At 42.0% G+C, this 25,987-nt stretch overlaps 1 protein-coding gene across 3 annotated transcripts in view; it reads left to right on the forward strand.

The window, feature by feature from the left end:
- The window catches only part of FGFRL1 (fibroblast growth factor receptor like 1), a 177,152-nt gene that overhangs the window by 71,224 nt on the left and 79,941 nt on the right, over nucleotides 1-25,987 (forward strand). For all 3 annotated transcript variants that reach the window (XM_026847325.1, XM_026847327.1, XM_026847326.1), the window contains exon 3: nucleotides 16,572-16,844. In XM_026847325.1, coding sequence (XP_026703126.1) covers nucleotides 16,572-16,844 — 273 coding nt within the window. The remainder of the gene's footprint in view (nucleotides 1-16,571; nucleotides 16,845-25,987) is intronic.

A 25,987-nucleotide genomic window follows, 5' to 3' on the forward strand; every position in this document is an offset into this window, starting at 1 on the left:
CTGACTTGAATCAAGGACCTAAGAAAGTATCTTAACAATTAGTCTCCTTTTACTTGTCTCTGTTTTAAAGGGCCAGTCCTGTTGATAGTACAGTGAGATGGATGGGATGGAGACCTAACGGGGCTCCTGAAGTCTACAGTTTATTTGCTCTTTTTCACATGTTCCTTATAATTTTTTACTCCTCATGAACTTTTACTCTCTGTGAAGCCAAGGGAAGAAGAAGCAGGTATTACTTTGTTGCTCATGCCTGCCTGAGCTCCTCCCATCAGTGCAAGACAACAAGTTTGGGAGGAAACTACTGGAAGTGGCATGTTCAGATGGGAAGTTGAGATTGAAGCAATTTTGCCCTAAACACACCTAGAACTGATCAGTGCCCTGGATAGCGGTGGGAATAGGGTGCATGTACAGTTGGACTATGTTGCTTATTTCTGTCCGGTCACAGCTATAGTAACTGTTGGTTTGGTTATCAGCCATATGGTTTATTTTCCTAAATCAAATGACAGACTAGTCTAATTCAGACCAAATGGCTCCATTTCTGCTCTAGGAGTGCCACTCTGGGCTCCATCAGCTGAGGATCTCAAAGTACATATGCAATGCTTTTAAAAAAATGACTCAGTTTCCCATCTGGTTGGAATAGAGGTGATCTGAGGTCAGAAAGAAAGCATGTGAGAGATGGAGCAATAGTATATATCATGTATATTGAATCCCAGTCCTGTGCTGGGCTCATCTGAGGGCTGCGCAGTCCAGTGCCTTGCCTCTGCCCGTGGCCTTTTCAGGTATTTCAGGAGGAGATACAGGGCATTCTATAGGAAGCAGCTCCAGAACGACATGTCTTTTGGTAGACTTGGTTTCCTAACACTGGTTACAGACTAATTGCATGTTCTGGGTATCTGTTTTTTCTGAGCAACACTGGTGAAAACACGAGAAGATTTTTCAAGGGAACTTTAACAGAAGCACCAAGCAAAGTAAAAGAAATCAGCAAAAAGTGGAACTGCCCCAACTTTTTTGATTTGATTTTTCTGGCGAAGGTTCTGCTGCGTTATCAGATGTGGGATATATATCTTCCGAGAAATCTTTCAAAGAATCCTACTTCCAAAGTTAAGTAAGTAACTAGCAGCCTCCTTCTGTCTGAGTGCCCTTTCTGTACCGATCCATGTCACGTTGGTCTTTAGGTTGGTGTCCTAAGGAGATGAGATCCATGTGTTGACGTTTTTTGAGGGCTTAACCATCTCCAAGCCTTCCAATATCTTTCAAGGCTATTAGCCAATTTCAGACACATCTGTCTGAGAAGGAATGATGTGGGAATAGTAAGTTCCTACAGACTTTGTGAAAATGGGAAGCCATGTAGAAGGAAATTATTGTAATAGTGCTGCATCCAACTACCACCACACTTGAGGCAAAGGCCATTTCTAAATATATAGATGAATTTTCTAAATGGAGAGAGATGAATACAGCAGCAACAAACAAGCAAATAAGTGAATGTGTCATCATGTTCATGCCCCTTAATCGGTGCTGGGAAATACAGCCGCAGAACATAGGGCCATTGGAAACTAAACTTTGTTAGTCCTGCTGGATTTGGCTAACTGCAAAACCATCTCTGGGTGACAATCAGTCATACAACAGTATGAAAGAGATACTATGTGTGGTGAATAAATGCCCTGCCATTGCAAACTGCTCCATCCCCAGTGTGGGGCTGTACAGGCATCAGTGGGAGACTGCAGGAAGATGTGAATTGGTGATGGCTATTGCACCTCTTTCTGTGCACGAGGTATACAGGGTGGCACTCCTTACCAATGCCAAACCGACTATCTTAATCTCACTGTGCATTAGCAATAAAAACAGGTGGGACCCAAATAACACAGAACCAAAATTGTCTTCCAGCTCTTCTTGCAGACTTTAGCTGCATTTTAATGACTTAACACTTCAACAGAGACCACAGGCCTATTTCTTTTTTTCCTATAAGGAGTTAATATTTGACCTTGGCAGTCCCTGTTAAAAGCAGAGCTCCCTGCTTCGACTTTCACTTCTGTTTCAGCTGGACCAAAATCTGTGGAGCTTTTCTGAATATTTCCCTCCTCACCCAATATTGCCGTAAATGAGCCTGAAGTGTTGACAGACAGCAGCACACTCAGTGTGTAGGAATCCAACATAAACAGACTTGCTGGTTGTGTACTTGGACATGTTAAACGAGGTCTCTGCTTTGATCTTCTCTGTACTATCCTAAAGCCCAGCAAGCAAAGGCTAAGTAAACAGACCTTTGATTTCAGGGCTGTTTGGAGCAGAGGTCTTGTAAAACTTTTATCAATGGCAGAGCTGAGCTACTGAAGTCCCTCTTGGACTGTAGGTGCTGCAAGAGTAGTGTGGTTTTATTGACCCTAATGTCCCTCTTCCCCCCCTCCTTCCCATAATGACAAACATCTGGGGATATGAGCCAGCTTCCTGTTGATTGTAGCATACCCGTTTCTCTCGGAGAGACACCTGCTTATAATCTCCTCTATGGTGAATGGAGAATAAGCTATATTAGATACTACAGCTATTGGATCCCACAGCCAGTGCAGCTTTTTGTTAACACATGTCATAAAGATGCTTAAACGAATCTCATGGGACACATCTGTGGGAAACACTCACGTTACTAATCCTGCATGTTCAACACTCCTGGGTCAAACACCAGAAAACCAGTACTCTGGCTTAGATAGCATGAATGTTACAACAAATTGGATTTTAGTTATTTACTTCCTGGTTTTAAGAGCATTTAGTGATTCCCCATGATCACAAAGGTCACAAATTTCTTTTCACATTCAAATAAACAGGAGATTCTCCTTCAGGATTATACTCTCAGAAAAGAGACATTAAGAAACAAGCACCCAGTATCACAAGATTTAAAAACCAAAATTGTGAATGCTGGAAAATTCCCCTCAATGGATGAAACACAGGAATTAGATTGGCCTCTGCTTTTAATTTAATATTTTTCTCTATCTTCTGGTGGGTTACAGGAAAGAGGCTTTGGCTTCCCTTCTACTCACTGTAGAAAAGTGATATAGGAGTGAGATCCTGCCAAGATATTTTATTTTTATAAGTGTTATCAATTTTCCATTGTTTTCAAAACTAAGAACCACTGTGCTTAGCAATAATGGAGCTCAGGCTGCTCCTGTGGGCCGAGCTATGGTCTCTACTCCTGGGGCCATTTCAGCCCACAGCTTGATTGAGTTCAGGACCAAAAGTTGGATCATTTTGCTCAGTCCTACTGATGATTATTGCTTCTTATTAAGATAAATACCAAATTACAAATTCACTGGCCAGCTACTCCATGCCAACACTGCTCCTGCTGTACTTTCTGGAGTTAAAAACTGAGACTGTTGGCTGAGTCTAAGCTCCTGCCAGTAAATTGTGAGCCTAAGTACATCTAGTCTCTTGTCTTTTGCCCTCATGCTTTTATAGCATGACCTTAAACGATGACTTTTCTAACGTTGCCTTTTCTGCCTTAGTCACCAACTGATCCTTTACTGGGTGTAAAACAATGCCCTGCTTCTCCCTTCAGAAGTGAATTTTGTCTTTATGTTTTTAACAGCCTTTTATTTGTTGGTATTTGATGGCAGTTCTTTGATCCCTGAAGGGGTGTGAAGCACTGTTTGTGATATATAGCGAATTGATTTTACACATTTCCATCTTTTATCGATGAGTCTTCCAATGGGGTTTCACTGCAATCAGATTAGAGATTACCATGGCACAGCCGTTAGGAAGGGATTGGAATTTACATGCAATAAAGATTAGGGGATTAGCGACTGATTAGCAAAGTGCTGATTTATGCAGCCACAGGTACAGCAAGGGGTCTTGTGTGTCTGCTTTTCTGACCTTGGGTTTTGACCTCTTGACTCCTCACTTAGAGATGCCAGCGTGCAGCACAGAGTGGTTTCTGATATGGCTTCTCTCAAGAACAAGTTCAAGTCATCGCAACAGTAAAAACTCCTATTTCTGTGAACAGAGAAGCTCAGAAATCTTTAAGCAAGTGGACACTTTGCTCTGATGTGCATCGACCAGGACAGTCTGAGCAGACAGACTGTGGCAATGCTTTAATCTGCAGTCAGGCATTCCTGCTGACAGCTGAGGCGATGTGCGTGTGTTGGTACACGCACGCGCGCGATGGGGGATAAAGCAGCTATGTAATCACGTGGCGAGACAATATTTCTCCATGCACAGCTTTTCCTAGATAGCTGTTATGCTCTCCAGGTTTCTCCCCCCGCGCACATTTGCAGGAGGGTAGCTGGGACCGTACATTACCAGACTGTGAGGTAATAGGAGCACACATTAATTGATATTCCAGGGTAGCTCTATCTACCTGATGGATACAGCATTACATACCAGTGCGCAGCCCGCCAGCGGAATGATGTCATTTGAAATTACAGAGTAATCGATGTCAGCAAAACTCCCGTACGCTCTGTAGCTGCCGAAGTTTGGGCAGCTCAAATAAAGCAACCACACTAACAGTCGCAGGCTCTGCTAATAACAGGGGGTTGGTAGTTTGCCTATGTATCAGGTAATATTTAGCACCATCTTTCTACTCAAGCGGGTTCATAGGGATGAAAGGCAGGCAATGTGGGATCCTCAGCAAGGGAGAAATATTTCCAAATCCTTTGGATAGTTTTGGGAATTTAAACGGATTTATACTTTAAATATTTATTTTTTAGTGTTTCAATTTAGGCAGAATATGCTCACTGTTGTTAGGTGCTGTTTTGGTGATAACATTTATCTTGAGGTATGTCACACTGGTGTACCATACAGATATAGGAAAAATACCTTCCTCCAGATGAAGTGAAGCAGCTTTTGAGCAGCAAGGAGTGCAGAAGAGCTTCAGATATACCAGATGAAATGCACTGATTTTGTGTGATATTAGAAGCTGAACTGTCATGTGGCTTGTCCAGAAAAGCACCTGGCAATCCTAAGCACAAACCATGGCAGTGCAATCAGGTAGAGTAAGCCTAACAGAACAACAAGTCTTTACTGTCTCCTACTAGAAAAACGAATAAAGGCCACTTAGAGGGCACTAACCTTGTTGTGAGCAAGCCAGCATGTAGAAAAGGAGGAGCAGAGGAGGTCAATGTGTTTGAAGCCGTCCCAGTTGCAGGCAGGCTGCAGGAACCTGGACTAAGCCTCTGTCCAGGGCACCAGCTGAGCCCTCAGACTGTGCCAATGATAAATCGAGTTTTCATAGCCAGAAGGTCACTTGTGGACAGACTTGTGCAGGCATCACTGCATGTTTTAACACTGTGCTGTGGCACTGGACCAGGGTCAATCCTTTTGAAGAAAATATTACTGCTTTCCTCTGGGTATGGCCTGGAGCTGAGGCTGTTTCCTGTATGAAATCTGACAGTATTCTGCAGGTTATGAAGGTTTCATGCATTAATAAGCCCTGGCTCCTGCCAGTACTATCAGGTATCATGTTCTTTTACATCAGGTAGTGTGTGCTTCAGTGTCTGTGGAGCATGAACCAGATATGAATGCTGTAAGAATTCAATGACGGTTCCCCTTTTTTCAAGAGACTTGGTGTCTCTTGAGTTTAAATATGAGTGTTAACTGAATCAACCTTTCTTTAAAATGTGTTTAAGTATTCTTCTCTCCTGGAAGAGATGTACAGGTGTGTCTAAGTTAGCTTATAGAATGACACAACAGGAACAGGTCTTTAAAGTGAAATATTTGGTGCCGAGGAGGTGATGTTCACACTATGGGCATTTTGGGAGTTTATTCTGGATTAGCTCCAGTCTGGTGGTGTAGATTGAGCGTTTGTTAATGGAAATCTAAGAGCACAGCTTCTGCTTTTTCTTTACCAGGGACCCAGCTAGCAATTGCTGGCTGTGTCTGCATTAGCAGCTGATGGGGATTGGTAAGATTGGATCTGTAAAGCAGAGCATTTGGTGCTGAGGACCTGACACTCATTTCAGAGGGGTTTTTCACTTCAGAATAGCCCTAGTCTGGTCCTATGAACTAAATGCCCATCTGAACTGAAGCACCCCTTGCAGCTCAATTATATATAAAAGCAGCTCAGTTCACGTGCACCAAAACTGTTTCATAATGATGTGAACCACAGTATAATTGGTGGGGATGATCAAAATATTCACTTTAAAGCATATCCGTGGTCCAAACTAAAACACTGGTGTAGGCACACATAGGGTAGACCCTTGTGTTGACAGTTTAATTTGGAGAGAGCTGAATAGAGCACTTCCATCACACCTACCATGAACTGGAGGTTTTGGCAGGGCAACGGTGAATAGTTTCAGGCAGAATTTTAAAATGCTGCTGTCTTAGAAGGTGGAAAGTCAGCTCTGCTTTGCATTTTTCTTTTGGAGCAAGATGAGAGTGAGTTTGGTTTGGGTTTTTTTTGTTTTTTTTTTTCTGGGGTAACACAAGTTGGGTTTTTTTAAAGGTATATATGTGGGGAGGGGGCTTGACCTTGTGATTTTTAAATGTATTTTATTTTATTTTATTTTATTTTATTTTATTTTATTTTATTTTATTTTATTTTATTTTATTTTATTTTATTTTATTCTTGTCCCAAATCAAAACTGTTTTCATATTTTAATGATACAATAACCCATTAAAAAATTATTACCGTTGACTAATCAATGTACTTTTAAAATCCCAACTTTATTGTTTCCATGTGTTTCATTTTAATTTGCCAAAATTATGATGCAAAAGATTTCTCAAACTGAAAAAGGGACTATTGAAAGAGAAAACCAACAGTGTCTTGGTTCTTGACAAAAATGTAATTTTCTGATAGAAAAACATTTCTATAAAACACTCCATATGAAGTTTGGTCTGCAGCCATTCAGATAGAAATGCTTTCTGCTCTAGAGAAGCCTCCGAAAATATCTTTAGTTCTTAAATACCACAGTGTTTATCTCTTTGTGGTCACCAACAAACAGTTGTTACCACGTTTTTGTGGTGACCAAACTTAGAAGTCCCCAGTGATGAGGCAAAGAGAGGGCTGAGAGCAGCCTCGCCATGTAGGGCACTGCCACTGATTTCCCAACAGCAAAAGGCTTATGGATATTTTGACAGTGTCTCCTGTTTGAGAGTGAGTATTCAAGATGTTGGGGTTTGGTTTTTTTTGTTTGTTTGTTTGGGTTTTTTTCCTGAGCCCTTAATGCCCTAATCACCTGTTTTCCATCTTGGGTGTTGGGCAAGGCCAGTAGGAATCAGCATTGGATGGAAGAGTTTAAAGTCTTCTCCCATTTGACCCCTTAGAGAGAAATTTGTTAAAAAAGATTTCAAAGAATATTTTGAAGAAAACCAAACTCTGGGATACAAATGAAAAAGGCTCCTGTGTCAGTGTATGGCCAAAGACTTGCTGCTGTGAACGAGCAGGAAGGCAAACCAACTATTTAAAGGTCCTCATTCATATCGTCCCGGAATATGGCATGGAGTCAACCATCGTGGTTTCTGTTTCCCTGCAGACATAAACAATGACACTTACAATTTCCTGCTCGTTCAGCTCTCACACAAACATCTGTCTATAAGGGAAACGGCTAATTACTTATTAAACCTTCTACTGTGCTTAGACTGGGTTAAATATTGACTACCAAAGGTCAAGGGGAATCCGTGTCACCAAATGTGAACTTGGACATCTTATTTTCTAGGAGCTGTTCAAATAAAATGATTAGATGACAGAATACTGCACGTAGGCAGGAGGGACAAAGAAGGGGACAGAAATGGAGCAGATTAGCTCATAAGTAAATGCTGGTCTTTGAAGCCTTGGGTTTCAGAACATGATTGCAACCGGTGGCTCGAAGGAGAGTTTTGTTACAAAATAAGTGAATTAAACTGTGATTTGCAGAGTGTCTGGTTTGTTTTGCCAAAAGCCTTGGAGATGGTGGGCGATTTGGCTGGGAAACCCACTGGTCACGTGAAGCGGGATTTGTGTGGTTGTGAAGCAGTTGGAAGGGCAGAGTACAATAGCATTTATGTTAAAATTGGGGTAGATTAACCCCAGAAGCTAATTCAGGGCCGCCTGACTGGATTGTTTCCCAGAGGTTATGGGAAGAAAACAAATGCCTTATGTTGTCAGGAATGGTCCCTGTGTGACTTGTGGTGGAGATTCTGGGGGTTTGGCTTAGATTTGGTGAGAGCAGGTTGGGGCTATGGGGCAGAATTTTCGGTTGGGTTCTGGATTCTCTTGCCTCCCTCAAGCCAGAGGATTTCTAGCTTTCTTCCAGAATTAGGCAGTTTGTCCTTCTTGGAAACAGGAGGCTAAAAAAAGCCTTTTAATTTCAGAACCTTGAAAACATGTTTTAATGCCAGTTCTTTTGAAAGAGCAAATTACAAATGCCATTATTCAAATGGGTTTGCCTTCTTGAGTGGAAATTAAAAAGGTCGATTGTGTGAGTACATGTGCCAACACACCTTTGCTGTACTTATCTCTTCTTTAAAAAAATTTTCTGGTTATCCATTGAACTGCATACCTGAACTGCGCCGTCAGTATAATTTTAGCCTTAAAGTAGAAATATTAGTCCTGTCTTTTGGCCCACGCTAAGCCCATTGGCAGCACTTAAGAAACAATAAATAATATCTTTTCTTCCACACTAGAAGAGAAACCTTCTAGCATACGAAGTCTGTTTTTTCAAAAGTAATTTGAAGTAATACTAACTCTCTTCTGTGTTTGCTACCTCAAAACCTAAGGGATAAAGTTACTATTTTTTGCTGCTGAAAAAATGTTCAGCAACACTTGAAATTGAATGTCACCCATGCACATTTAATTTAATAAGATGGTAATTTCATGTTAAATAAATACCAACTGATTATTGAAAACATATGCTCAAAGGATTTAAAAACCATGTCAGAGATACACATCTCATCTACTGTTGTTGAACTGCAGTAAATCTATGCAATAATCAAGTGCCAATTGTTTAACATACAATAACTATTTTATTAAAACTCAGTGAAATGTGTATGCAGGGCACTTAATTAAACGGAACATGTTCCCAAATATTTTATTTTTCTTATTTTTGGAACATCTAGAGTAGAAAATTTACTGGCAGTCTTCACCCAAGGGGCTAGTTATTACTCATGTAAAAATATGGCAAGCACTTCTTGTGCTATCAATAAATATCCATTTCATCAGGAAAGCAGCTCCTACCACAGAGGTAGGGAAGAAAGAGAAAATATGGCACTTGCTGTAAAATGAATCCACAAAGCTGTTTTCTCCATCAGGTTGTTAGGGTCAGCTGTGCAGCCCAAGCCTAGAACTTGCTTCTGCAAACAGTCTGCTCTTCCCAGAGCTAAGACTGACCAGTCATTGGGGATGGTCAGCAAATACTTGTGGTGTTTTTGTGTTCCTCTCTGGGAGTCTTTGTTCTACGGAGATGCTGTTTTGGGGGTTTTTTTGTTTTTTTTTTTTTTTTTATCTTTTGATTGGTTTTGATAAACATTGTTTTTGTCTGTGGGTGCCTGTTTTTTCAAGCCAAGAAGGACCCATTAGCTCATCTAATCTGATCTCCTCATGTCACATACCAAAGCATTTGGCCCAGTTACCCCGATGCTGACCCCTACTTTACTTGGCTAATGCTTACCTTTTGGAAACGCAAACTGCTTTGTTTTGAAAATATGAAAAGATGTCGAATTCACCGGTCCTTTGAACTGCTTATTGCAATGGTATACATGGTCAAAAATTCCTCTTTTAATCCATTTTTTCAGTTCTGCTCTCTATGTAATGTCTTCCCAATGTGCAGAGAGCCAAGAGTACCTCTCTTTCAGGAACACCTACTCATGTTAATTGAAAGTCTTGCCATTGTTGCTTTGTAAGCCCTTCCCTGTGTGACTTGCTCCTTGACAGGTGTTTGTGCAGCCCCCAGCAGAGCGAGGCCTCTATCCATTGGTCCATCATTACAGCTTGAATGACAATATAAATAATGGTAATAAAGATGAGCAGAGAGTATAAGTGTATAATCCTTATGTGTCAGTGTATGGCCAAAGACTTGCTGCTGTGGACAAGCAGGAAGGCAAACCAACTATTTAAAGGTCCTCATTCATATTGTCCCGGAATATGGCATGGAGTCAACCATCGTGGTTGTATAAGTGTATAATCCTCATGTTGGTCTTGCAGAGAGGGTTAAACTCTTGTGGAAAGGGTTAAACTCCTACTGTAATCGGAAGTTGTCCATCCCAGCTTTCTAGCAATGGATACCCCAAGGTATTGCACTAAGGGTGCAAGGGTGCACCCTTGCACTAAGGACTTTGGAGGATCAGGTTTTTCAGTGATGAGTGTGGTGAAGGCCAAATGTTGCCTCAAGTGTTGGTGTAAGAGATTGTGTTCACACCAAACAAGTGGTTTGGTCAGTGGCCGTTATCCAACTTATTCATATCACTGTCATAATGAAAGATTTCTGTGCCTGGCTGTATTCTCCTCGTAGGACACACATCGTCTCTGGTACCCTAGTGCCTGATGTTAACTCCTTGCATGCACTGATGGGTTGTTTTGGTGCTTCATGGCAAATGACTTTGCTAATTTGCTAACACAGCACTTCAAAAGAAATCTTATCTTCATGGAAAGTGAATGTGTTTGGTATTAAATAATAAAACATACATAACCCATGGGGCTCTTAAAAATTATTTAACTTCTTTATAAACTTTACAATACAGTATGTGGATATTATAAATTACTTTCCATTCCAAGAAACTGTCCGGGCTGGTTGACCTTCCTTGGAATTTCCTCTTTGTAATTATGTTTAATGTGTTAATAAAGTTCACTTTGAACTGTATCATGGCAAATGGTCTCATAGGACATGGGTCAGTGCTGGTGTGTTCACCATATGTGAAGCTTGACGACAGCGTGCAGTTTTGTTGAAGGAATAACAAGGCTAAGTGCAAACAATTGTAGAAGTAGTATCTCCTCCCCAGGTTAGCAGTAAAAGGGGTTCATGGAAAGTTAGGAATGTGGAGTGGGAAATCATTTAGCTTTCACTGCTAGGTGTTACTAAATTATAGTGCTAGGTTCGAGTCACTATCAAAACACCATATATCTAGAGGGTTTTCACACAGAGCTATAAATCATGTTTACTACATGTATGAGTTGAACGAGTGCATGAACTTTGCAATGCAGTCCAGGAAAATATAATTACATGTGTGTGTGTTTTTGACTGTGAGAAATACGGTCAGGAAGCTCCAGGCTATTCCACTGTTGTGTCTTAAATACACTTCTAGAAATTGTTTTTGCTGCTTCCCGGAAATAGCTATTTGCTAAAGCAAAGAGGCAGTCTTGGGTTTTTCATAACTCCTTTTGCCAAGAAGTGGCAACCACCCGCCCTTCCGAGGCACTGGGGGGGAGAGCAGGAATGCTTGTAAAGCAGTGTCAGCAGCAGAGCAGCAAGTGGGGCTTTTCTGTGGTATAGGATAGTGGATATAAATTGAAAATTGCCCAGCTGTTCAGTAAGACAGGTGTAGGATCTGTCTTTTATATAATGGAACAGAATGGAGATTCCAGTTGCTTGTATTCGTAAATGAGGCAAATAAATCTGCACACTTGTGTGAATGTATGTGCGCAGAAATATTTAAAACAAATGAGGTGATCACAGCATTTCCTTGTTAATGTTTGACTGGGCTTATATGATCTTGAACAGAAAACTTGGCATCTGGCTGGGATTGTTGGTTTTTCTCTGGGTGTACTTACATGTATTTGCAGATGGGGAAACTACAAGCAAGAAAATAACTTGGTGGAAAATGTAGGGTCTGGATTGTTTAAATTATATTTTAAGCCTGATTGCACCCTGGCCCTTGGAACTCCAGGCATGATCCCTTCTAGTAACTAAAATGGTTTGAATGTTATGGGGCAAAGTTATATTTAGTTTGTATTTGGAGAAAGAATAACAACCAGGCATGGGGGGAGGCAGCTGCATTCTCGTTACTTCTTCCCAAGTCACATCCACGGATGTCAAACCTTACCCTTCCCCCTCGGCCAAAATATTAAGAAATTATTCTCTCAAACTACTGGGTTGAGGACAGTGGGGACTGAAGAAAACCTGCCCCCGCTGGGTTTGTGTCAAGGTAGGGTCTAATTTATTGTAACAGCTCCTTCTATTTGCACAGGCTGTGAAGTCAGCTGCACTCTCTCCAGCGTGGTGTGGCTTGAGAGAGTGTTTCTCAGCAGTGCCCTGTGGCCATACAGAGCTGCCTTTGCCTAATGGGAAACTGCAAGAACGGAAGCAAGAAACAGTGGTTGCTTTCTCTCCCCACCATTCCCCCTCCCTTCCAGACTATAAAAATGGGTAAAAATCCGTGTCAGCAATTTTGATGCAATATCTACCTGGGGCCTTGCTTTTGGCCCCTTCTCCCAAATCCTATGTCAAAATGCTGCAGAAAGTAATCTCTGTCTTCAGGAACATCAGAGGTTGCAGGTTCTCAGCGCTTACACGGGTTGATTTTTTCAAGAATCACTGCCTAATGGCTATGAAATACCACTGGAGAATGGTATAGCGACACTTCCCCCGGGATTTACACCCAGGGTCAGAGAGCATTGCTCTCTCCTGCTCTGTCTTGAAAGGATCCAGTCTGGATCTTTGGCCTGTGGGTGCAGGCACAAGGCAATTCATGGGATTCCCCCCATAGCCAGAAAGATGGTCTATATTGGCATTAAAACATTTGTGTTGGTAGATATATGAATTGAAAATTTTAGAAATCTGGTTTAACAAAATGATTTCAGGTTTCAAAATAATCCCTTATGGGGTCGCTATGCAGCTCTTGTGGTGTTGCCCTAATATATAACCCACAAACAAGGCAAGAGCAGCACTACAGCAAGCAGCCACGGGGTATTGCTCTCAAAATAACGTTTGATCATTTCTGCTCACATACAGCAGAAAGTTGAACTCTAGGATGGTTGAGATTGAGACACTGTCTGCTTGAGGAGTAATTGCATCTGCTTTCTAATGTTGCATTAGAGCACAGGACAGAAGCTGGCAGTGGCAAGGGATGGGAAGTCGGCAGCAGCCTGTTTTTACCTTGCTGGCAGCTGTAGGTGAAGCAGCAGGTGGTTTCCTGGGATTTTGCCCCTCTAAGAAGCTGTAGAAATGTACCCAGCCTGCAGGGCTGCGGGCTGTGTCCTGGGCTTTTCTCCCGCACCACCACACTCAGCCGTGAGAACACATGTGCTGCAGCCCCATGGGAGGCAGCTGCCAAGGGACACCCCCACATCAACACCTTGGGAGAGCTGGCAGCTATTGGGCACTCTGCTCTCAGGGGCACTGCCCTGACATGTTATGGGCCAGTTCTGCAAAGTGGGGAGCTCCCTTCAGTATCAGTGATGCACATGACAGATTGGTCAGCATCTTTTTACTATATCTTTTTGCTCTGTTCATATAGCAGAAGATGGAACTGCCATAGAGAAGCCCTGGAAATTAAACTCCAGGGGAACCTGAGTGGTTCTGGGCAGCTTAATGTGTGGATTCAGAGGGGGAATACTTTTTTATCTGGATAGTGTGGAATTTCTGTACTACACTGTGTGAGGCAGCTCTGTGTCAGCAGCGCCAGCTGCTCGGGGGATGTTGCAGAAGGACCTTTTTGCAAAACACACTTCCCCCTCTCCACCGCCTCCCCTCCAAATACTGACAGTGCAGAGTGGCAGGATGTGCCAAAGTGTATCTTGACTTGAAAAGCATTAATCTGTCACTGTTGCAGTCTCAAGGCAGGGCTGTATTGATATATAGTGAAATAAGACCCACTGGATGCCTGTCCATTAGAAAGAGAGACAGAGATCCATGAGTCTATCAACATTTTATTATTGCTGTAGCCATCTACAGGAGGTCTAGCTATCATTGGCTTGCCAGGGCCTCTGAAGCCTCTGGTGTATGTGAAGGCACTGATTCCAGAGAGTACTGCTTGTGCAGAAAGTTATTAATGCAAAGATGATAGGTAATAAAATGGGAATATTTACAGCACCAGATGAACAGAAGCAAGGTTTAGCGTTTTTGTCCTGGGGCTGTACCTTATTGAGAAGTGCAGGCAGCTGTATCTGGCAAAATTCACAGCAAGAAGCAGAGCGGGGGGGAAATTTTTATCCCTCATCTCAAGAAAGTCAATGGATGGGCTGCAGAGGACCGCGCTAGTGTTTTTCTTTTCAGGCAGAAAGGCTTTAAGAAACACACCCTTTTCTAAATGTCATAAAGGTCTACGAATAGATCCTGTGACAGAGAGCGATCCAACAATTCCTCAGAACGAAAGGTCAATCAAAGGAAAATGGCATTTAGGAGGACCAAGCTTACCGGTGACCCAAACATGTGACAGATCCAGAGGCAACTCTGGTGCCATCAGGAGAGCCGCTTGTGCAGCCTGCCCCAACGAGGCACATGACGTGATTGGGAAACTATCTGATTCCTCCACGTCTCAAAATTCATCAGGAGTCAACGTGAATGTCGGAAGGAAAGGGATTTTGAAGGAGCTACAGCGTTTCCAAGTTGGAAGGAGGGTGCTCTCTCTACACTGTCCCTGCTTGCCCTGCAGCAAACATTTTTCCCCAGCGCTAATTATAGATTTGTTTTTGCCATTTGAATATGCATGGTGTAGTATCCTGGCTCACAAGTAGACTGTAATGAAGCTACTTTTAAAGTTTGACTTGATTTGATGGGGCTTTAGGTCAGAAGAGACCTCTCCAAGGGCCAACCCAGAATTTCAGCAAGGCTGTGGACTTGTCTGGAAATTTCTGCTCCACTTAGTGAGATGCTGCATCATATAGGGAAATGTAGCAGGGTTTGGGGCTGAATCCTCACTTGATGTTGATGAATTCTGCTTTATCAAAGCCAAGACACATGCCTCATGATGGGTGGATTTCCTCTCTAAAAAGTTCAACAACATGACTTGTGTCAGATCAGCTTTCAAAGGATCTTGGATTATCTCTTCATCCACAGAGCTGGTTGGAGGTCTCCCAAGGTGAAGAACATTAACAGTGTGGTTTGCCGTGCTTGGAAGGATCTGGATAGATAGGGTTTCTCATGGTGTTTTGCAGTTCCCTTGCAGTATGGGAGGGCACCATCACCTCTGAGACATTGTCCCACAGGTATCTGCAGAAGGTGTGCAGGGATGGGTGTGATCTTTGCTAGGGACTGACTTTTTCAGAGTAAGTGCTCTGAAGGTCAACACTTTGGGTCTTCAGCAGTTCATCAGAATCTGAGTGTGTCTAAGATCCACTGGTTTAACCAGGCTCTTAGTTAAATTAATGAGTGAGTTTCAATTTAGTTTGTGACTCCTTTCTCAGTTGGAGCAGCACTTCTGTTCACCAGCAAAGCTGTGACATTCATGGGTGCAATTCAGCATGAGTAACTGCGACAGCAGCTCTGTAGTTGTTCATGAGCTGGCCTGTATGTACTGCCTTAGTCATGCTGGGGAAAACTCAGGCAGACATTGGAATAATAAGTATTAGTCATGAAGAAGTGCAAATATGAGCCGTGTAGTTTATCCCATGTGGGCTCAGTCCTGCAAAACACTAGTAACAGGAATAAAATATGAAGGAGCAGTTCCAAATCCCACAAACATCTTGTGGGTTTTGGGTGCAACTCAGCATCAGCAATCCTTAGCAAAACATTTTGCCCTTATGCAAGAGCAGGGCACTTATTATCACACCCATTAATAGGCTATTCTGGGAAGAGCATTGCTGTTGTAGTTTGTGTGGAGAACTTGTGCAATTAATGAAAAGGCAGAAAAGGCAGATGCAGGAAAAAGACTCTCTGCTTCAACTTTTCAGAGCCTTGGGAAGAAATTCTGGTTTGATTTCAGCTATTCCCACTGTTGGAGTCTTTATCACTCCGTTTTTCTGAGTGTTGGCCTGTCCAAGTGCATCCCGTTATCATATGGCAAACACTCTGTGGCATTCCAGGGACACTGTTTGCATGAAATTATCAACCTTTACAAAGAACAGTTATTTGTCAGGCAGGTCAAACCAGATGAGTTGCTAAGGCAATTTATAAAAATATCCTCTTTTGGACTATTAGCAATGTTAACATGTCAGGTTATGTTGTATCTTCCGGTGAAGCACTACCCAATGAATGTTTTATGTCCAACAACTGCAGGTTTATGCGTCTCAGATAAAGCCCATCTGGTGACTATTAAAGGGAATTACTGTACATACAACATGAAAGGATTATAACATTGGGGGGAGGTGGGCAGTGTTTCGTTTTAAGTACCAGTGCTGTTACTAATTTTGCCTTCAGGATAGGTGTTATGTTTAAAACAACTACAGCTGCTTTACCAAGTACAGCTGAGCAGTTTGTGTACTGGACTCCTCCTTGCTATAGGAAAATGGGGTGCTTTGGGAAAGCAAGGGAGACTCGGAACCAGATTTCACTGGTAGGTAAGCATGAGCTGCTGATGATCGCAAGGCTACAGCTTCAGGTCTTGCCCAAGCCAGTATTTCTGTTGTTGTGTCCCTCTGTAATTGCCTGCATTTTTATTCTTGGTTGTAAGTGGGTTTTGGTAAGGAACTTTCACTATATATCTGTGTAGCAGTCAACGTTATGGCCTGATTGATGACTTGTCTTTAAATCAGTGCTGTATCACTAACAAAAGTAATAACAGCTCTTCCCCTCTCTGTTCTTTCTTAGGCCCTCCAAGGATTGCTGATAAAGTTATTCACCGTCAGTCTGTGAGGCTAGGGAGGACCATCAAGCTCCTGTGCCCAGTGGAGGGTGACCCCCCGCCTCTCACCATGTGGATGAAGGATGGACGCACTATCCACAGCGGCTGGACAAGATTCCGAATCCTTCAGCAAGGGCTGAAAATTAAGGAGGTGGAAAGTGAAGATGCAGGAACCTACATTTGCAAAGCCACCAATGGCTTCGGCAGCACCAATGTGAACTACACCCTCATCGTGATTGGTGAGTAGAGCTGGAGGAAAGCCAGGCCTCGCCTGCTTTGGGGAGAGGGGGCGAGCTGATTTCTGTGGAGCTGTCAGTGATTGCAGGTTTGCTTTGTTAATCATTTACTGACCTCCACTCTTCAACTGGCCCTTTCCAGTGTTTGAGGGTTGCCAGAGCTAGCTATGTTGCTGCACATCTTCTGCTGCAGCCAGCTGCAGGCAGATAAGATTATGCAGTGCCAAAGGTTACAAATAAACAGAAATGATGCAATAGTCACTAAGGTCCAGATCACAATGAATTCCACACAGGAAAGGTTATGTGATAAGGAGAGGTCACGCTGATCTTTATGTTTACTGTTGAAACACGATAGTTCTCAAAACAAATGTTAAGGCACCCATATAAAAACGCAGAGCTGGAAGATCCATGTACTGAGCTTTTCCAAAGCATGATGTCTTCCAGAATAATAATATTTAGTTGAAACAAAACTCAGAGCTGGCATATGACCCGAGGATGCTCAGTTCCTGAGAAATCCTCTTGGTGGAGGCAGGATTGAAAAAGCTTCAGATGCCATCTTGGTGACCATGGGTTCACTGGCTGTGGTTTTGACCAGCTTCAAAGGGCTTACTTGGCCTGATGATGGGATTCTGGGGATCACCTGCTGGGCTGAGCATTCCTGAAGGCCCCTCAAGATGCTTCTCTGGGTAATCAGGGATTCCTCTGCTGTGGCTGCCACAGAAATATGCTCATTGATCCTTATCTGTGAGGAGCCGGATGAAAATCATCATGCTAGAGTGAGGTGAGGGCACAAAGGGGAGGGTTACAAAGCAAGGGGTGAGATTGGGTATCTTGCTCACCCTATTGCCTGATCAGCACCCCAAGTTTCTTGTCTACAAAGTTCTGTTTCTTTCAGACAATGGAAGTGAGGACAGAATTTAGGGCAGTTTCCAGCTGCCTACTGGGTGGCACTTGATCTGGTTTTGTTCTATTTCTTCTTCCTCCCCTTCACAGTAGAAGGGCTGCTGTGGACTCAGAGCATGTAGCAAACACTTGGTGCTGCTTGATGGAGAGGATTATCACCCGATAACAGGGTGATTCTTGGAGAACGCACTTTGCTTCAGAGGCAGTATGGAAAGAGACCAGAATGTAAATGTCTTATCAGGAAAGAGATGCTTAGGTGAGGGAAACCCCTTTGCGATATGGCTCCTGTAGCATCAGTGGCATAAAGCTGCAAAAAACATTTTATAGTCTACATAGTTTGCGAATTTGATTTTCCTTGTTCACCTCTTTCCTATCTATGTCCATCCATCTTTCTTTGCTACACTGAGCAAAAAGGGTGAAGTGGAAATAGTCTGTAGTGTCATGACTGTATGAACTCCTTTGGGATGTGCCTTCCAGACTGTTTGGTGTGGAGAAAGGAAGGCTGCTTCAGTCCTGCTTGTGCTTTTGCATTATGTGGAGGTTGCCAAAGCCTTTGATCTTCTGTGTCATCCATTATCTTCTATAAAGCTCAGGGCCCAAGCCAGCTCCCGTTATTCCAAGGCAAAGAGGCATCAAGGCATCTGTGTGCCAAACAAGGTTCTGACTGTTCTTGGTAGCACAACAGAAACAAATGAAAGGGAAAATCCAGGAGACACAGGGTAAAAGTTGGACTAGAATTCAGGAAAGATTGAGGCAAAAACTCCAATTCAGTTGCTCAGGGAAATTGGATTATCAAATTTAATTGTGTTAAGAACAATAGTGTTCATTATATTTGGCTCTGAAAAACCCTGGGCACAAACACTAGTTATTTAGAGCCTCATTGGGCAGCTATGGAAGGAAATGGCAAGCTCCCACTGGCCTCTGTGGGTGTGAGATTGAGCCCTGTGCAAACAAATATCGATCACCAAGTGCCAAGAAAAGGGTAACTTTAAACTATGTGGCAGACATATGGGCTGAGTTATCATTCATCTCCATGCATCCTTGTTGTAATTCTGGTTAAAGCCAGTATTTTGCACCTTCCTTCCTTGTCTCACAGTGTACCCTTGTGCATTGTTGTTGCTCAGACAATTTTTGATGGATTACTTATGTCCCTCATCTCCAGTGGTACAGATGTGTTCATGTAACGTTTCAAACCAATTGCTTTTCACTAGAACAATTTCCCCTGAAAACAAATGTTCCCCTAGTGTCTTTCTTCCCATGGTCTGCAAGTAACCACAAGGTATCACTGACTTCTTCTTTCAAAGGACCCAAACATTTAATGTATTGGCCAGATGCTCACGTTTGTCTTGGTGAAAATGCTTTTGGTTGAGAGCAAATTAATCCTTTGTTGATTTTTGAGAAGGAGGCAATGTTTTAAAACCAACTCCATGTCAGTTTTGAGGATGAAAATAAAATTGATGGAGCTGTTTTGTTTGTGCTTCACAAATCACAAACTTCATTAGACAGAGTGGCTTTCTGAACCATATGGCCTCTCAATTCTCCCATTCCTTCAAAGGAGAAAAAGCCCTGTTATTCCAGCTTTACTGCTCACACCAAACACGTAAAACCACACAGGTGTCAGACATGGGCAAGGTGGTTAAGTTATTAAGTCTACAATAGCATTAAATGATTCATTAAATGTTGACACTTGGAAAAATAAAATTCATTTTGACGTGAAAACATTCTGGGGATTTTTGCAGTAATACCTGGAACTGATATAGTAGCTTCTGGAGAGGTTTTGCTATATGCTTTTAACTGAGCTCTGCCATGCCACTGGCAAGTGAGAAACTGTCACCCCTGTGCTATATATCTGTACACTACAATAGGATAAGGCGAAAGTTTTCCTGAGATCCTACAGAGAGCTGAGACTCAAATTCAGCAGCCTTGAACCTCCCATTAGAGCCTGCAAAGCCTGCATTAAGTGCTATGTAACTCGTATGAATCTTAACTCTTATTAGGCTCTGTATTCCATTATAGTATAGAGAACCAACAAAAACCTGTAACATTGTACAAAGGAATAAAAAGGGCAGTGGGTCCACCATCAGACATGAGTTGAGCTCCCTTGTCTACGTTACAGGTTGGTCTCTGTGAGATATTTGGTATAAACCTGTTTGAATGTCATTTTGTGGCTTTCATGACAGATCTTGCTTGCAACCAGCCAGCTCAGTGCACGAGCAGAGCAAACTTTGGTCTGCCTCTACACGTCTGGTAGACATACCTACATGTTGCCTGGCTGAAGAACTTCTCAGTCTGCAAGTGTGGATGAGACAGATTACTGTGATTTTACAGATGATAACTAAGGCAAAGAGACACCAGGTGATTAGTCCAAGACCATGTAAAATATGAGCTGTGGCTCAATGTTGGAGTCTAAACCTCTTAAATCTCACCCTAACAGACTATTCCTCCTTCATAACAGTTGCTAAATTCTTTTAGTCCTAATTTAGCATCTTCCTGCTGCTGTGTTGGAAAGGAGTCTTCTCTTATTCTAGGTTTTTGATCTTCCTTCTCAGACAAAGGTTTTGCCAACGCAGATGGTAGCAATTGGTTTCTGCCCTGCTTATTTCCCCGTCTTCTCAGACTGCAGGGCCTGGATCCCAAAGATCCAAGGAATCCTGCTCTAATATACCCCTGCATGAAATGTAAGCCAGTGAAAGCAGATAACCAATGTAAGTCAAAACTACAGTTTCCTCTCCTAGCCAGCTTTAATAGTTTTTGTGGCTTACCACAAGATTTGGGATGCCAATTACACTGAAGACAGATTTACAAATGCTGGAAGAGGAACTTCTCTTTAATCAGTATTAAATCATCATTGCAGTTATTAAGGACAGTGGTTCCTTATTGTGGAGAATTAGCTGTAGCTCATCAAAATAAATGTTCTATACCTTCCCAAAAAGTTATTTGTACAAAGATGCCCATGAAAATCTTACTTTCGAGGTTTTTTCCCAACTGAATCAATTTAGAAGAACTGATTTTTAATCTACAGGTGTGAAAAGTAACCTTATTTTGGTTTTAGATATTTGGTTGAAACCTGCAGTTTCTTTACTGCAGAACAGAACTTCCTTGCCAGTGTGCTCTAAAAGGAAGCCTAAGGCCAAAGAGGAAGAAACAAAATGTTGACTAGCTACTCATTATTTGAAAACTGCCCACCTTGTGTGCTGAATGAAGGTACGATCACGCCCTCCCTGGGAAATCTTAGCCTAAATGGGTGAGATTTGCCTGGTTTATAAATAGCTGAAAACAAAGTCTTCTAACAAGGAACTGCTGGACAACCTCCACTAACATTTCCTTCTGCAATAATAAATAGTACCACTTGTTGCAGAAATCTGGCCCTTTTCTGAAGGGAAAATTGTTGGTGAACAGCTGTAGGAAAGACTTAGTAAATATTTATGCTGTAGCTTAATAACCTCTTTCACTGATGCACCATACAGAGGATTTTTCACTTGCAGAAGTGTTATGGGCCAAGTCCTGCAAGGTGTGCCAGCATTGCAACATGTGCGGCTATTGCTACAGGTGCTGCCAGTAAATAGTTCATCTTGCACCAGTTGCTCAACCAAGTGATGAAAGATCAAACTGTCTCTATTTTTGCATCTGTATGCATATTTCTTATTACTTTCTGTAGCAAAGGAAAAGGAAGCAGCAACAAGAGTAGGGTTTGGGATTGTCTCTGCGCTGTAGACTTCTTGCTTCACTCAGAGTTTGTAAACTGCCAAAGACACATCTTGCTTGGATGCACCCCAGCACAGAAAAGAGCAATGTTTAAGTCCAAGGAACAGCTGCTCCAGTGTTTCATTTTGTTGCCCTGTATCTCTGACTGCTACAATTGTTTTTTACTGTTCTCTGGGTTTATTTGGAGGAAGTTTTTGGTGATGAATCCATCATCCAGTTCATACCCCCCTCTGATGCCTGGCCTGCTGAGTGACCAAGCCACTTGGGCCCATTTGGGCTGCGAAGTAGTAAAATCTTGATGCAAAAAGCAGGAGGAAGAGTGCAGCTTGTTGTCCTAAACCCTGATGGGCTCTTCAGAAATTGAGCTACATCTCATTTTCAAACAAATCAAATTTACTATTAAATGTCTACTGTCTGTCTGCTGCAATTGATTTCTTTGAGAATCTTCCCTGACATCAGATGATTTATCTTTAAAGTAGCTTTTTCCTGCTGAGCTAGCTGCTATTTTATGCTTTTTTTACAGCTTGTCCAAAGACAGCTCTCTTTGATAACAGGCATGTGTGAAAAATTTGCATTAAAATAACTTTTTTTTTTTTTGAACAGTCAGCATAAGTATCCTGAAAAAAAATCACGGCAATGTCTGAATGGATATTTATTCTAATGTACTTTTTTCTGCTCATAGTAGTAGAAAATACTGTGTGAAAAAAAGTCAAGTACAGTAAAATATGGTTTGCATTACAGTTCTCCAATGAAGTCATCAATCTGTGTCTCAGAACTCATTTATAGTGCAAAAGCTGAGAAAACATTTGTAGCCCAAAGTCAGGTGCCACCAGCCATCTTGGAAAAGCATGACAAATTCATTTATGTTTGGGTTTTGGCCTCTTAATAAACTCTGGGGACTGGAGAGAGATGTGCTCAGCAAGAAGATATGAATCAACATTGAGTCAGCAATGTGTACACCGAGGGGACTGCTAATGCTAAGCAAAAGCTGAAATGAGTCAACACTTTAAAAAAAAAAAAGAAAAAAGAGTGCAGTATTTGAATTTGAGAACAAGATGGTGTAGCTTGTGCTGGTCATGGTATGGAGTTAGCAATCCATCTTTAGCACGTTTACTTCAACATGAAGTGTGAAAGGCAGCCCATCCAGCATGGGACCATTAACACAATCACAGGGCATATAATCATGACTAATGATGATTAGTCAGTTGTTATATGGAAACGAAGAATTCCTTGTGACAATAAACAGTAACAAAGTTCTCATATTTAATTTGTTAAGGCCCCAATCTGGCAGCTGGATCTACGTTGGTGGCCTCCTGTGCGTATGCAACGTGATTAACACCAGATGAGGATCTGGCCATAGTCACTGATGCTTAGTAATGGTTATGTTGCTAATTAAAGCTCAGATTGGTTTTGGCCTTTGGGAGCTGAGACGAAAAGGGGAGCCTTAGTTTACCACTCGATGCCTAGCAATTGCACAAGGACTTATTGTCAGCGTGTGTTGTGGTGTCACTGGGTCGCAGTAACCCCTCTGTGGAGGTGGAGGTAGGGCCTCGGTTCATAACAAGACCTGTCTTAGTGGTGTTGCCAAGTGAGGGGGTCCTGCATGTCAACCTGTGGGAAGAGACTAATCAGTCTCTATGAACTGATCTCATTGACTAGAGGAGCCAGTTAAATGCTCGGTACATAAAATGTGCCTATTTTCATGTTTTGGTGCAAACTCATAGCTAAAAACTGTTCACTTGGAAATGAAGCTCCGTTTCCACTGGAGGTGACTCATCATTGACTAATGGTTCCCTCACCCAAGCAAGAGCTCTTCCTTCTGAGTGTTTATTAGCATAGGCATAAAGAAACACACCCTGACCAAACTTGGTGTTGCTCGGGGACAGCACAAGCATGTTAGAAGAAATCTAGAAGCAATCAGGTATTCGTATCCCCTGAATTCCAGTGGTGCTTCATTTCCTTCTCATTCGGGGAATCCTGCCAACAAACTCCTTGTCCCTATACACAGCATTTTGATTCCTGGAAAACATCCACTGTCCTGGAAGAGGAAAGAAGGAGAAAGAAATACTTCAAAATAAAAAGGTGACTATTCCTGGATTGCTGCAGAAAAACAATTTCACTAGTTTTAGTCATTTTGATGATTGCTACCCTAGATTGATGTCACAACAGCTCATAATAATTTGTTCTTGAAAAGCTCTTTCTCCATAAAGAGGTGATGATGTGAGTGCCAGTATTAGCTGTAATGATCCTAAAAATGACTGATCAAAAATGTAGCACCAAGTGATTTGACTGATGGCTCTTGGTAAACGGGTGTAAAAGGCTGGAAAATATCACAACCAGGCAGCAGTCTTGTTTCTTCCAAGTCCAGATCTATAATGTAACTCAGTGCTAATGCTGCATAATGTCCACAGTTTTTACAAGATCTTTGTTAGGTTTTATTAGTTTCATTTGATTTTATAACAAACTTTACAGTATGCTTATCAATACATCATGTTCTGGCTAACAAAAGCCTCACTGTTTTGGGTAGATTTCTTTTTCCCCTTCGCGAAGCTGTAACATAGAAGCCAAGTTAAGAAGGTGACAACACCTGTTCACAATTTAAAGGAAATGAAAAGATTTTTTTCCATGGATGTAAGCATGAAATTCATACATATATGTATGGATATATAATTTCCCTCCATACTCCATCCTGTGGTAGACTGTGGCAAACCAGAGCTGCAGTCAGTGTAAATTCGAGGCATGCAGGACATATGGATGCATTTAGCCCACAATCCTTTGCAGATGCTTTGGAGTGTGTAGCTGCTGCTACACCCATGCAAATAGCAAACTGCAGCTCTGTTTGCTGCACGAATATTGTTTGGGAATGAAAGCAATACACGATACCAGGCAGGCTGACGTTAAAAGTGTGTTTGATCTGAACAATTTATGTCTTCCTTCTGTTAAATGATATTAATAGAATTAGCCTCTGATCCCAGTGAGTTTGTGGTGTGCATGTTGGGTTTTTCTCGTCAGTATGTCTGAGACTAAAAACATCTTTTGCCTCTGACTTTATTCATCAGAGTTGTCTTTCTTACAATCCTCCACACAGCTAATGGGCAGAATTTCAGTCCGTGTTGACAGAGCAATGCTGATGTGTGCAGCTGCTGATTTATCCACATCCATGGATCTATAATGCTTAGGAATAGCTTCATTTGTGAGTAAAGCTAGTCCCTGGTCCAAGCAGGTGATATGTATGTCTGTGGAAAGCAGACATGCAGGCAGTGATCTAGATTGCCAGTCAAGGTCTGCTGTGACTGCAGGATAGTAGTTAAGTCTTTTAATTAATAGTGCCCCAAGTAATGAGAAGGATCACGCTAATTCTAGACCTGGTCATTAGCAGTTTAGAGATATTTGCCATCTTGCCAACCATCCAAGATGACCATCTTCCCCAAGTAGGAGGATCTTTCTGTTAACTTGCCTACAACTACTACTGTCCTCCCCTTTTCCTGACAGTATTTCCTTGGCACCTGTGCTCCATCCCTCTTCTTGCCAAAGGTGTGAAGTGAAGGACTTAGCATGGCCTCACGGAACTCAGTGGACCACTGAAGCTGGGTTGAGCTTCATGGACACGGTGTCTCCAGGAGATCTCTCCCAGAGAGCACTCTGCCCATTCACTAGTGCCATCATACAGCTCTGCTGTCCTCAGTTTGCCCAGTACATACCACTGATAGTGCTTTTTAGCCAAATTTTAGTCCCTTTGATATCAGTTAACTCAGAAATGCACAAAAGGAACACTTTTCAATTAAGGCACAGTGTATAATATTTATTGTAGAAAGAACAGCACCAGGTTGGGCTAGTTTATAAGGTGTAGCTTGAATGTTGATTTTGGAGACTCCTTCTTTATGTGTAAATGCACATACACATCATCGATCGTTCACGTGCTGCTTCTTGATCCGTACATGTAGGTATGTTGCCTGTTAAAATGTATGGTTGTTGAGGACATGTATTTTTACATTCCTGTAGGGTCTGGTTCTCTACCTTTCCTGTGCTGTCTTTGGCACCCACATTAAGAAAAAGATGAAGAAAAAGAAGAAAAAAACTCAGCAAAACTGCTGGGAATTAGTGTATAAACATATTTTTAAATCCAATTTATTTTTGTTTGATGAGAGAAAGAACATATTCTGTGTTGTGCTTGATGAATAATATCATTGTGCTAGAATGCTTTGATTCTTCTTACTTTGTAATAATGTGGGTTTCCTAGTCAGAAGACCTGCGTGTTTACATTATACACTTTTGGCAATAAATTTGGAAAAGAAGAGAAAAAAAGCACTAATCCCAGGAGTTCTGAAACCTACACTCCTTCTTAAATGTACCCTGTTAAAGACATTAAGTCCCTTGCAAACATCCATCTATCAGCAGTTGAGAGTTTGTAAAAGGCGTACTTTGTTCTGAACTCCCTGCCCTACTGATTATGCACAGTTCTTTTATTTTGTGAATAGGATGACGACCCCTTAGCCTGGTAATGATGACAGATTTATGTATTTTAACACCCAGACGCT

This window comes from Athene cunicularia (assembly GCF_003259725.1).
Source record: "Athene cunicularia isolate RWA chromosome 4 unlocalized genomic scaffold, athCun1 chr4_part1, whole genome shotgun sequence".
Taxonomy (NCBI): domain Eukaryota; kingdom Metazoa; phylum Chordata; class Aves; order Strigiformes; family Strigidae; genus Athene; species Athene cunicularia.